This window comes from Ceratina calcarata, unplaced genomic scaffold (assembly GCF_001652005.2).
Source record: "Ceratina calcarata isolate Rehan_Ccalc_2016 unplaced genomic scaffold, ASM165200v1 scaffold250.2, whole genome shotgun sequence".
Taxonomy (NCBI): domain Eukaryota; kingdom Metazoa; phylum Arthropoda; class Insecta; order Hymenoptera; family Apidae; genus Ceratina; species Ceratina calcarata.
Genome location: NW_017147019.1, coordinates 581,437 through 593,224, shown reverse-complemented (window position 1 = coordinate 593,224; position 11,788 = coordinate 581,437). Strand labels below are relative to the sequence as shown.

Sequence of the window (11,788 nt, the reverse complement as noted above, 5' to 3'; positions counted from 1 at the left end):
AGCATTGTTTAAGTATATGTATGGCCTATACATCCTTAAGGGACACAATCCTACAAAAAGTAGGATAGTGATTTGCTTTTTACTTCTTAACTCGGTGGCAATACATTCCACAGGTCAAAAATTGCAAACTTTTTCGTGTGTCATGAAGTCCCAAAAAGCTACCACTCTTCATAAATTTCGTATAAAATTATTCGCATTAATTATCAACTATGAATATTTTGTTTCGTTTGCAATGATTGTCGAATATAATTCCTCAATCATTTTAGAAACATGAACCGTCATGTAACGTTCTGGTTCACGAAAGACCAGCCGATATTCGAGAACACCGACGACATGGCTGATACTAGGATAGACGTAGCCAGAATCCCAGCGGGTTCCGACACTCCACCATGTCTAAAAATCTCCCATAATACATTTGAAACGATGGAAAAAGCGAACTGGGAATTCCTTCGATTATCTCTGCCTGTTATTTGCCAATCGACTTTCGTCTCGGAGAGCGAGAAGCTCAGGAGGTGGCAGGAGATAAAAATGCGTCAGAACAAACTCTTATATGAACAGATGGAGCAAGCTCAGCCAACTGTGCCGTCGGCTCATATGGAGCAGATCATGAAATCTGGCTTCAGCATGAGCGATATCAAAGGTACGATTTTTCGAAAGAACTTCAATTTATTTTAAAATACGTATCGTTACGTTAAATGGAATTTTATACTAGGATTGCAAAGAAATTATTCGGAAGACGCTGTGGAGGCTGACGAGATGATGAAAGAATCGCCGCTTCCTATGCAAAGGAACAAGCCAGCTAGACCTCCGAGGAAGGGAGGATCCGTATATGGATCGAGGGGTGGGAACATGGACAACGCGATTAGCGAGGCTGATATGAATGGCTATGTCGATATGAACGGGGATGTTAAGGATGACAAGAAGAAGCGAGGGCGTTCACCGTTCCGGTTAGTACAACAATCATAAGTAACATGTAAAAAAATGGGTTTTGACATTTGAATATTCTTAGCAAACTTAGCAAAGAGATGGAGGATGTCCCGTAAGTTTACGCAAAGCTAATTTTTCAAATTGAATCTTAAATTCATGTTTTATTTAATTTTAATGTTAAATCGAATTAAAGGAAATCGACGAAAATGATTTTGATTAAATCGACAGGTTCTTCTCGCGCAAGGCGAAGTCTCCGGATGCGAAATCAAAGACGCCCGAACCACCTGTGCGGTCTGACGTCTCCGACAAAAGTACCAAGACCCTGCCGATGAACAAAGCAAGTAGCCGGATTCCCCAAGTTCGCATATCAAACGTAAAACCATTTATTTATATTTATTTATGTCGTCCGTTTGCGTGCTTCAATTTCAACATTCTCGTTCCTCGACTTATTATAAAATAACGTATTTCACTATAGACGGATTTGAAAGTGGTACCACCTCAAATCCCGGAGCGCAATGCACCCAAAGCTATGTCAGTTTTAAGTGGAAGCGGAGTCGAATCGATTGGGAATGAAATATTCGATGCAGATTGCTTGAAACTGATGAATGAATACTTTTATGGTGTGAGAATCTTCCCTGGACAGGATCCAACACACGTTTATGTGGGCTGGGTCACGTCTCAGTATCATTTGCACACGAAGGACTTTAATTTGTCTCGTGTGAGAAAGGGTTCTGTGGTTATCACTGATGATTATGATCGTCCCATAGAACAGTAAGTTCGTTTACTATTTGATTTATGCATCCAATGATTTTTCTTATCAAATATACAATTGTCTATCGAATATCAAATCTGATAAACAAAACTGTCTGTATAATCTACGATCCTTTTATAAGTATAGTGACGCGCTACAATATGAAAAATAAACTTTTTTTGCAGAGTCGACAGACAGAGTTGTATCATGGTCAGAGCCGACGAACTGTACAACGAAGTAACTCAAGACGCGTCAGGAAAGGGTGCATCCCAAGGGATGTTCGTGGGCTGTTTCGTGGATACAGCAACTGGTTGGGTGTCCTTCACCTGCGAGGGCAAGGAAACTAGCCACAAGTTCAAGATGGAACCCGATACAAAATTATTCCCAGCCATATTCGTCGAAGCTACCAGCAAAGAGATACTTCAAATCGAATTAGGAAGAACTTCTACAACATTGCCGTTGTCTGCTGCTGTTTTACAAAATTCAGAGCGTCATGTGATACCACAGTTTCCGCCTAGATTGAAGGTTCAATGTTTAAAGCCTCATCAATGGGCGAGGGTTCCTAATCAATCACTACAAGTGCATGCTTTGAAATTGTCTGATATCAGAGGCTGGTCCATGCTCTGCGAGGATGCTATATCGATGCTAGCCTTGCATATTCCTGAAGAAGATCGATGCATCGATATCTTGGAGCTTATCGAAATGGACAAACTCCTCAGGTAAAATTTATCAATCAAATCCATTAGTAAAAGCGTTTCAGGTAAGATAAATTAATGTGAAACCTGTTTAATGGTTGCAGTTTCCACGCACACACGTTAACACTGTATGCAGCCCTGTGCTACCAGTCGAATTACAGAGCCGCACATGCTCTATGCCAACACGTTGATCAGAAACAATTACTATATGCTATTCGAGCGGAATACATGTCTGGGCCCCTACGACAAGGATTCTACGATTTGCTGATCGCATTACATCTCGAATCGCACGCGACCACGATGGAAGTGTGCAAAAACGAGTACATAATTCCTTTAGGTAACTCTACTTTGCAATATTCGCAATCTCTTCAATTTGAATATAAAATAAGAACAATATGTATTTATATATTTTACTCTCAGGTCAAGGATTGAAGGATCTTTACGAAAACGAAGAAATGAAGCACAGTCTCAGATACTTAGAGACCGAGTCCGTTCGTCCGCAGATGAAGATGACAGACATCAGGTAAGTGCACTTTAATCGAAGTTTATATTTGAAACCCATGACTAATGGTCGACATCAAGGGATATTCCTTCTAGTGACCAGACGATCGAGAACATAAGGAGCCTCTACAGTCCTCATTTCCCGCTGGACGTTGTACGGGACTATGTGATGACGGCTTTGAACGAAGCCGTCGAGGTGAATCAAGTGCACAATCGAGACCCCATTGGCGGCAGCAATGAAAACCTGTTCTTGTATGTAGTAACATGAATACGTGCACGCCAGGCCTTAATCTGCATATTTAACATCATCGTCGTCGATGGAGCAGCTTTCAAGATAACTCTTGCTTACCGCTGCTGGCTATCATTCGTGCCTTTTTCTCTCGTTTACATCATATTCGTTGATTTCAGGCCACTTTTGAAGCTCGTGGACAGGTTGCTGTTGGTAGGGATGCTCCGAAACGAAGATATCATGAAGCTTCTTATCATGATTCATCCTGAGACTTGGGATCCGACCTTTGATAAAGGCAATTATTTGATAATAATTACCAATGATTCTATACGACAATTTGTTATAATATACAAATTACAGAAGGCAAAGACGAGCACAAGAAGGGACTTCTTCATATGAAAATGGCTGAGGGAGCAAAACTACAGATGTGTTATCTTCTACATCATCTAAACGATATTCAACTTCGACATCGAGTGGAATCCATCATATCTTTCAGCCACGACTTCGTTGGTGACTTACAGTCGGATCAGCTTCGTCGTTACATTGAAATCAAACAGTCTGACTTGCCATCGGCAGTGGCGGCGAAGAAAACGAGAGAGTTCAGATGTCCACCTCGTGAACAGATGAACGCAATTCTAAGCTTCAAGAATGTTGACTATGCTGACGATCCTGACAATATTCCTTGTGGAGAGGATCTGATAAGTCGGATGAACGATTTTCATAACAATCTCATGTCGTACGTGTCCTTGCACGCGCTTCAGGAAGCCGCCGACGCTGAAAACGAGCCAGCAGAGGAAGTGCAGAAGCCTGGTCCAATTAAAAGACTGTTTAACTTTATTAATGCAGTAAAAGAGTTAGAGGAAGAACCTAAACCGGAGCTTGAACCGGAGAGGAAGACTCCTGAAGGTAAAAATTGCCTTGAAAATATTATCTAACAAGAGTAGCCAATTTCATTTTTCTTTTACAGAGGTGTTCCGGAAGGTGCTTATAAAAACAATCGTCAGCTGGGCTGAGGAATCCCAAATCGAGACTCCAAAACTAGTCCGAGAAATGTTCAGTTTACTGGTTCGCCAATACGACACCGTAGGCGAGCTAATCAGAGCATTAGAAAAAACCTATGTAACTAACAGCAAGACAAGGGACGACGTTGCTTTAATGTGGGTCGGTCTCAGTCAAATCCGAGCCTTGCTGCCCGTACAGATGTCTCAAGAAGAAGAAGAACTCGTGAGAGAACGATTATGGAAACTGGTGAACAATCATACATTCTTCCAGCATCCAGATTTGATTAGAGTACTGAGAATTCATGAAAACGTCATGGCGATCATGATAAACACGCTGGGTAGACGATCTCAGGCTCAATCTGATGCTCAAACTCAGCCTCAAACTACTGAAGGAGAGCCAGTTTCTAAAGAAAAGGACACATCTCACGAGATGGTGGTGGCTTGCTGTAGATTCCTTTGCTATTTCTGTCGGACTTCCAGACAAAATCAAAAGGCGATGTTCGATCATTTCGATTTTCTATTGGAGAACAGCAACATTTTGTTGTCGAGGCCATCGTTGAGAGGCTCAACGCCATTGGACGTGGCCTATTCTTCTCTTATGGAGAACACGGAGCTCGCTTTAGCTCTCAGAGAGCATTATCTCGAGAAGATAGCTATCTACCTATCTCGCTGTGGATTGCAATCTAACTCAGAGTTGGTGGAGAAAGGCTACCCTGATTTAGGATGGGATCCAGTGGAAGGTGAACGATACTTGGACTTCCTGCGGTTCTGTGTCTGGGTTAACGGTGAGTTTCACCATCACTTTTTATTTAATCCAATTTCGTTATAACTCAGATATAGAATTTGCATATGAAGCGATTGATTTAATCTTATAGGTGAAAGTGTGGAAGAGAACGCAAACTTGGTGATACGTTTACTAATCAGGAGACCAGAGTGTTTAGGACCGGCTCTTCGCGGTGAGGGCGAAGGTTTGCTGAGGGCAATTATAGACGCTAATAAAATGTCTGAACGGATCGCTGATAGAAGGAAAGTACACGATGAGGCTGAGGGTACAACCGTGATGCAGTTCGAGCATCCTTTGCCCGAATCAGATGACGATGAAGATTACATAGACACAGGCGCAGCTATTTTGAACTTCTACTGCACTCTGGTAGACCTATTAGGTCGTTGCGCTCCTGATTCTTCTGTTATAGAGCAAGGTGGGTCAAACAAGAATCCATGTATCATCAGTTTCGTGATGATGACACAACACTTCATTATTTGAGTTGAAAAAATCTTTTATACTCGATCTATGGTCTATTCTATCACGAACTCCTTTACTCTTTTATTTAATGACACTTTTTCTGATTATTTTCCGAGCAACAGAGGCTTCTACAGAATCCGTTGGTAATATTTTCACAACAAAACATTATTTTCTTTATTCACCATCATTAAAATATTCCAAATTCCAACGAGAATCATTTCAGGGAAGAACGAATCTCTTCGAGCGAGAGCCATTCTGCGGTCTCTAGTACCTCTCGACGATCTGCAAGGCGTACTATCTTTGAGATTTACGTTGCTTAATCCAGCAGCGGGTGAAGAGAAACCGAAAAGCGACATGCCTTCTGGCTTAATTCCTGGACACAAGCAAAGCATAGTCTTGTTTCTGGAACGCGTTTACGGTATCGAGACGCAGGAATTGTTCTTCAAAATACTTGAGGAAGCTTTCTTGCCTGACCTGAGGGCCGCTACCATGTTGGACAGGGTAAGCAGAACCAATCCAGATTGCATTTCCAATACAAAATTGTATACTAAAGAATTGACATAATCTTGAATCGGTCGTATAGAACGATGGATACGAGTCAGATATGGCGCTGGCGATGAACCGTTACATAGGAAACAGTATTCTACCTTTATTAATCAAGCATTCCAAGTTCTACAACGAGGCGGACAATTATGCAAGTTTATTAGATGCCACGTTGCACACCGTGTACCGATTAAGTAAGAACCGGATGCTGACCAAAGGGCAACGTGAAGCAGTGTCGGACTTCCTCGTGGCGTTGACCAGGTAAGCAAATTCTTTCCGAAACCCGGATTAAGTGATTAACGGAACCGTTTTGTTGCTTAACAAGAGAAGTCCACGAGTTAAACGTATCGTAAGTTCTATTAATATTATTCTAAATTGCTAATCCGCCTTCCCAATTCGTAAGAACGTTTAGGGTAAACGCGCTTATAGTATCCACCAATCAATTATTTTTCATTTACGCTTACAGAAAGATGATTATTGTTTTCTTTTTCTTTTAGTCAAATGCAACCCAGTATGCTGTTGAAACTGCTTCGAAAATTAACTGTCGACGTGTCCAAATTATCTGAGTACACCACGGTCGCTTTAAGAGTAAGTACACTCGTTACAAAATGCAATGAGCGCAAATTAAATGATTATATCAATTATATTATTAATCATATTAATTTTAATTAATTTTGTAACAGTTGTTAACTTTGCATTATGAACGCTGTGCGAAATATTACGGTTCTACCGGAGGCCAAGGCGCATACGGTGCGTCGAGCGATGAAGAGAAACGCTTGACAATGGTTCTCTTCAGTAACATATTCGATTCGTTATCCAAAATGGATTACGATCCGGAATTGTTCGGGAAAGCTCTGCCATGTCTCACGGCTATCGGTTGCGCGTTACCACCTGATTATTCGTTATCGAAAAATTATGACGATGAATGGTACGGAAGCAAATCTGCATCTGCACAGTCACCTGATGGACCGTATAATCCTCAGCCCATCAACACCTCCAGGTATTACTTAATACCTTTTTAATAAGAATGTTTTAATAATTTTTTAATGTTCTAAAGAAAATTGAGGAATGGAGTGCACATGACAAACATTAAATTATATATTTAATTTTCGATAGTGTGGTGCTCAATAACGATCTCAACCAGATAGTTCAAAAGTTCTCTGAGCATTATCACGATGCCTGGGCCAGTAGAAAATTAGAAAACGGTTGGACTTTCGGTGAACAATGGTCTGACGCGAATAAAAATCATCCAAGATTGAAACCTTACAACATGTTGAACGATTACGAGAGGGAACGGTACAAAGAGCCTGTTAGAGAGAGCTTGAAAGCTCTATTGGCTATAGGATGGAGCGTCGAACACGCAGAAGTAGATGTACCATCCACTAATCGTAGTTCCATGAGGAGATCATCAAAAAGTCAAGTAAATAAAAATTCTGAATTCTGTCTCCTAATTTTAGGAATTTGTTAAAAATAATTTGAATGTGCAAAAAACACGAACTGCATATTTACATAAAAATTCTGCTACAATTTTAATGATTGTTTAGGGTGATTCAGCGAATCCGTTCAACTACAACCCTCACCCAGTGGATATGACGAACTTGACTCTGAGCAGGGAAATGCAGAACATGGCAGAACGTCTTGCAGACAATGCGCACGATATTTGGGCGAAGAAGAAGAAAGAAGAACTCATTACTTGTGGTACGTACCACTGATTTATAATAAATATATGTATGTATATATGTAAATATATATTCATAAATATAATTAATTAGTGATTGAATGTTGGAACGTTAATATCTATCGCAGGAGGAGGTATCCACCCCCAGCTGGTCCCATACGATCTCCTGACTGATAAAGAGAAACGAAAAGACCGTGAACGTTCTCAGGAGTTCCTCAAGTATTTACAGTACCAAGGTTACAAGCTCCACAAGCCTAATCGCGGAGGAGAATCTGAAGTTGCAACTGCTGGAGCATCAGTAGAACTACGATTCGCTTATTCGTTGCTAGAGAAGTTGATAGCATATTTAGATAAGGCCACTATCAACATGAAATTGTTAAAACCGTCTGATACCTTCAGTAGACGAAACAGTTTTAAAACATCTACTAGAGATATCAAATTCTTTAGCAAAGTCGTTCTACCATTGATGGAGAAGTACTTTAGTACTCATAAAAATTATTTCATCGCCGTTGCAACAGCTACGAATAATGTTGGAGCTGCGTCTTTAAAAGAAAAGGAGATGGTAGCAGCTCTGTTTTGCAAATTGGCTAGTTTATTAAGATCCAGACTCGCCGCCTTTGGTCCAGACGTGAGGATCACCGTTCGTTGCCTTCAAGTATTAGTAAAAGGCATAGACGCGAAGAGTTTGGTGAAGAATTGTCCGGAATTTATTAGAACGTCCATGTTGACGTTCTTTAATAATACAGCAGATGATTTGGGACATACGATATTGAATCTTCAAGAAGGGAAATACAGTCATCTCAGAGGAACACATTTGAAGACTTCTACATCCTTGTCTTATATCAATAGTGTTGTTCTACCTGTACTCACGGCTATGTTCGATCATTTAGCTGCCTGCGAGTATGGAAGCGATTTATTATGTAAGTAAACTAAAAAATGAATTATAATTGCAATTTTGGTATTAAATTAATTTGATTGATTTATTTTTTAAACAGTGGATGAAATTCAGGTAGCATCGTACAAAATGCTCGCGTCTCTCTATACTCTCGGCGTGGATTCTTCTCTGACACACGATAGAAAGTACTTGAAGACAGAAATTGAACGCAATAAACCAAACCTAGGTTCCTGTTTAGGAGCATTCTCCAGTTGTTTCCCCGTGGCTTTCCTAGAGCCGCATCTGAACAAACACAATCCATTCTCCCTATTAAACAGAATAGCAGATCACTCTTTAGAAGCGCAGGATATCATGGCTAAAATGGAATCGAGCATGCCGACTCTTGAAACAATTTTGAACGAAGTGGACCAATTCGTCGAGTCTGATAAAACTTACAACGACATTCCACACGTGGTCGACATTATCCTTCCTCTACTTTGCTCCTACTTGCCATTTTGGTGGGCCCAAGGACCAGACAACGTAAATCCGACCGAAGGAACGTACGTCAGCATGGTCACCAGCGATCATATGAATCAATTATTAAAGAATGTGTTAAAATTGATTAAGAAGAACATTGGTAACGAGAATGCTCCTTGGATGACTCGAATCGCGGCTTACACTCAACAAATCATCATCAATTCGTCCGAGGAATTATTAAAAGATCCGTTCTTGCCACTTGCTGAACGAGTCAGAAAGCGTACTGACAATATGTTCCATAAAGAAGAATCTCTTCGCGGTTTTATTAAATCATCCACTGACGACACGTCGCAAGTCGAGGCGCAGATTCAAGAAGATTGGCAGCTCCTCGTCCGAGATATCTATTCGTTCTATCCGCTTTTAATCAAATACGTCGATTTGCAAAGGAATCACTGGTTGAGAAATAATATCCCGGAGGCTGAAGATCTTTACAATCACGTTGCTGCGATTTTCAATATCTGGTCCAAGTCACAATATTTCTTACGGGAGGAACAGAACTTCATATCAGCGAATGAGATTGATAATATGGTACTGATTATGCCAACAGCCACTAGAAGACCCGCTGCCATTTCTGATGGGACGACACCTTCCGGTGGAGGCAAGGTTCGTATCATAAGAAATTTTATTTCGCATAAAGATTTGCATTCTAATCACAATATATATTATAAAAAATTATTTTGCATATAATTCATAAAATGATTAACAGAAAAAGAAGAAACATCGTGATAAGAAGAGGGATAAAGATAAAGAAGTACAGGCTTCGTTAATGGTAGCTTGTCTGAAGAGACTGCTACCCGTTGGTCTGAACTTATTCGCTGGCCGTGAACAAGAACTGGTGCAACATTGCAAGGACAGGTTCCTGAAGAAGATGCCAGAGTACGAAATCGCAGAATTCGCTAAGACCCAGTTGACGTTACCTGATAAGATCGATCCAGCTGACGAGATGTCGTGGCAACATTATCTCTACTCTAAGTTAGGGCAACAGAAAGATACGATGGAACCGGTGAAAGCGCAGCAATTGGAAGACGTGGTTGCGAGAATTACTGACATGGCTAAAGTACTTTACGGTTTACACATGGTGAGTGAAGAGCTGTTTTGAAATATTTAAAGCCATCTTCCATAATACCCGAATCGTTTTTGTTGGAAGCATCTATGCCTATTTATTTGTTATATATCTCTGTTCATTTATATTTCATGTTCTCGAGTAGATAGATCATCCGCAACAGCAGAGCAAGGGTCAGTATCGATCCGTGGTGTCGATCCAACGTAAACGAGCTGTGATCGCTTGTTTCCGTCAAATTTCCCTACATTCCCTGCCCAGGTATCCTATTTTAGTTTGATACTGGTGTTGCGTGACTTCTGTCACTCTTTTCCGCTAATTACTAATAAAAAGCAACCATTTGTCTCTCTGGATTTTTTAATACGTTATCATTAAACGAACCAATGAACCTTGTGTTACCACGAAGATTGTTTAATTCTGATTAACTCTTGATAACGTTTGTTGCAATTATTTGTTAGTTGATCTAACGACTGTAGTTGTGTGTGCATGCTGCTAAAAGGCAACGAAACCGCCACCATCTCGGGATGGCTGGAAGCGTGTGTTGTGCGCAGCAAGAAAGAGGGCAGCGATCGCATGTCTACGTAGCGAACCGCTTTATAAATTACGAAGGTAAAGCGATCGCTTAACGTCCCTCCGATTTCTTATAAATGATTACAAATATCCAAGCAATTGTCAATGTTTTATCACAGGCATCGGGCTATAAATATATTCGCGCGGACGTACTACGAGCTCTGGTTGCAGGATGAGAATGTCGGCCAAGAAGTGATGATTGAAGATCTTACGGTAATCATATAAATCTCGAAAAAAAATTCACGCATTTAATTCGTTTCATATATAATTCATTTGCTTCTTTTTAAAGCAATCTTTCGAGGACGCGGAATTGAAGAAAATGGATAAAGACGAAGACGAAAGCAAACCAGACCCTCTCACACAATTGGTAACGACGTTCTGTCGCGGCGCAATGACGGAACGATCCGGTGCTCTTCAGGAAGATCCTTTGTACATGAGCTATGCTCAAATTATATCAAAATCTTGCGGTGAGGAGGAAGAAGAAGGCGAAGACGAAGGCGGAGGGGGTGAAGAAGAAGCCGCTGCCTCCATCCATGTAAATACTTTTTTATTAATATTTAACTGAGGCTTTTAGCAAACAAGGTCTATCAAAAGTTTAGTATGCGAATTGCAAAAATATGGAAGATTAACTAATGTGCTTGAAACTTATTAACAATTTCGTGTCTTTTCCTCACGTACTAACTATAGAAGCGAAGTCATAAGCCACTTATGGTAAGAACCAAGCAATTCAACCGCTTCCACATATGTATAGTCCAATCGTTCGAGTTTAAAAATCCAAATCTATCATTGTAATAATGATACGAGCATGATATGAGCAAAATAGATCAGCTCATTGCAAATTTCGTTCATCGTAGGACCTAGTTCACTCAATTAATTGAAAATATGCCTGCATCAAAGGTGGACTCCCTAATCACTGTATACAATCAATTTTCCCATTGTATTCCCCTTGACAGTAATTACAACTTCACTGAATGCTATAAATTTATTACTAATTATAACATTAGTAACAAATTCTATAATTTCTTTTAATGCTTCCTAAAGCGACCGATGCACAAACTCATGGTAAGATTATTATGCAGTCCATTATTAAACAATCCTACATATATTTATAATACAAATATTAGCAATACATATTATATATAAATATCTTTAAATATTTATAACATCAAAATCGACTTG

The 11,788-nt window shown here is 40.2% G+C and overlaps 1 protein-coding gene across 14 annotated transcripts in view; it reads left to right on the top strand.

Moving 5' to 3' along the window:
* The window catches only part of RyR (Ryanodine receptor), a 30,816-nt gene that overhangs the window by 14,291 nt on the left and 4,737 nt on the right, over nucleotides 1-11,788 (top strand). For 4 of the 14 annotated variants that reach the window (XM_026811926.1, XM_026811925.1, XM_026811924.1 and 1 more), the window contains 25 exons: nucleotides 267-640; nucleotides 713-947; nucleotides 1,010-1,039; nucleotides 1,156-1,300; nucleotides 1,403-1,698; nucleotides 1,864-2,397; nucleotides 2,478-2,710; nucleotides 2,794-2,896; nucleotides 2,956-3,126; nucleotides 3,283-3,398; nucleotides 3,464-4,009; nucleotides 4,071-4,889; nucleotides 4,980-5,303; nucleotides 5,571-5,848; nucleotides 5,931-6,151; nucleotides 6,388-6,478; nucleotides 6,574-6,890; nucleotides 7,007-7,310; nucleotides 7,435-7,588; nucleotides 7,697-8,488; nucleotides 8,564-9,582; nucleotides 9,686-10,057; nucleotides 10,188-10,300; nucleotides 10,729-10,822; nucleotides 10,899-11,144. In XM_026811926.1, coding sequence (XP_026667727.1) covers nucleotides 267-640; nucleotides 713-947; nucleotides 1,010-1,039; nucleotides 1,156-1,300; nucleotides 1,403-1,698; nucleotides 1,864-2,397; nucleotides 2,478-2,710; nucleotides 2,794-2,896; nucleotides 2,956-3,126; nucleotides 3,283-3,398; nucleotides 3,464-4,009; nucleotides 4,071-4,889; nucleotides 4,980-5,303; nucleotides 5,571-5,848; nucleotides 5,931-6,151; nucleotides 6,388-6,478; nucleotides 6,574-6,890; nucleotides 7,007-7,310; nucleotides 7,435-7,588; nucleotides 7,697-8,488; nucleotides 8,564-9,582; nucleotides 9,686-10,057; nucleotides 10,188-10,300; nucleotides 10,729-10,822; nucleotides 10,899-11,144 — 7,927 coding nt within the window. Of the gene's footprint in view, nucleotides 1-266; nucleotides 641-712; nucleotides 948-1,009; nucleotides 1,040-1,155; nucleotides 1,301-1,402; nucleotides 1,699-1,863; nucleotides 2,398-2,477; nucleotides 2,711-2,793; nucleotides 2,897-2,955; nucleotides 3,127-3,282; nucleotides 3,399-3,463; nucleotides 4,010-4,070; nucleotides 4,890-4,979; nucleotides 5,304-5,469; nucleotides 5,491-5,570; nucleotides 5,849-5,930; nucleotides 6,152-6,215; nucleotides 6,240-6,387; nucleotides 6,479-6,573; nucleotides 6,891-7,006; nucleotides 7,311-7,434; nucleotides 7,589-7,696; nucleotides 8,489-8,563; nucleotides 9,583-9,685; nucleotides 10,058-10,187; nucleotides 10,301-10,538; nucleotides 10,649-10,728; nucleotides 10,823-10,898; nucleotides 11,145-11,296; nucleotides 11,321-11,650; nucleotides 11,672-11,788 lie in introns of all 14 variants that reach the window. The other 10 variants (XM_026811928.1, XM_018021309.2, XM_018021307.2 and 7 more) reach the window with 9 other exon arrangements.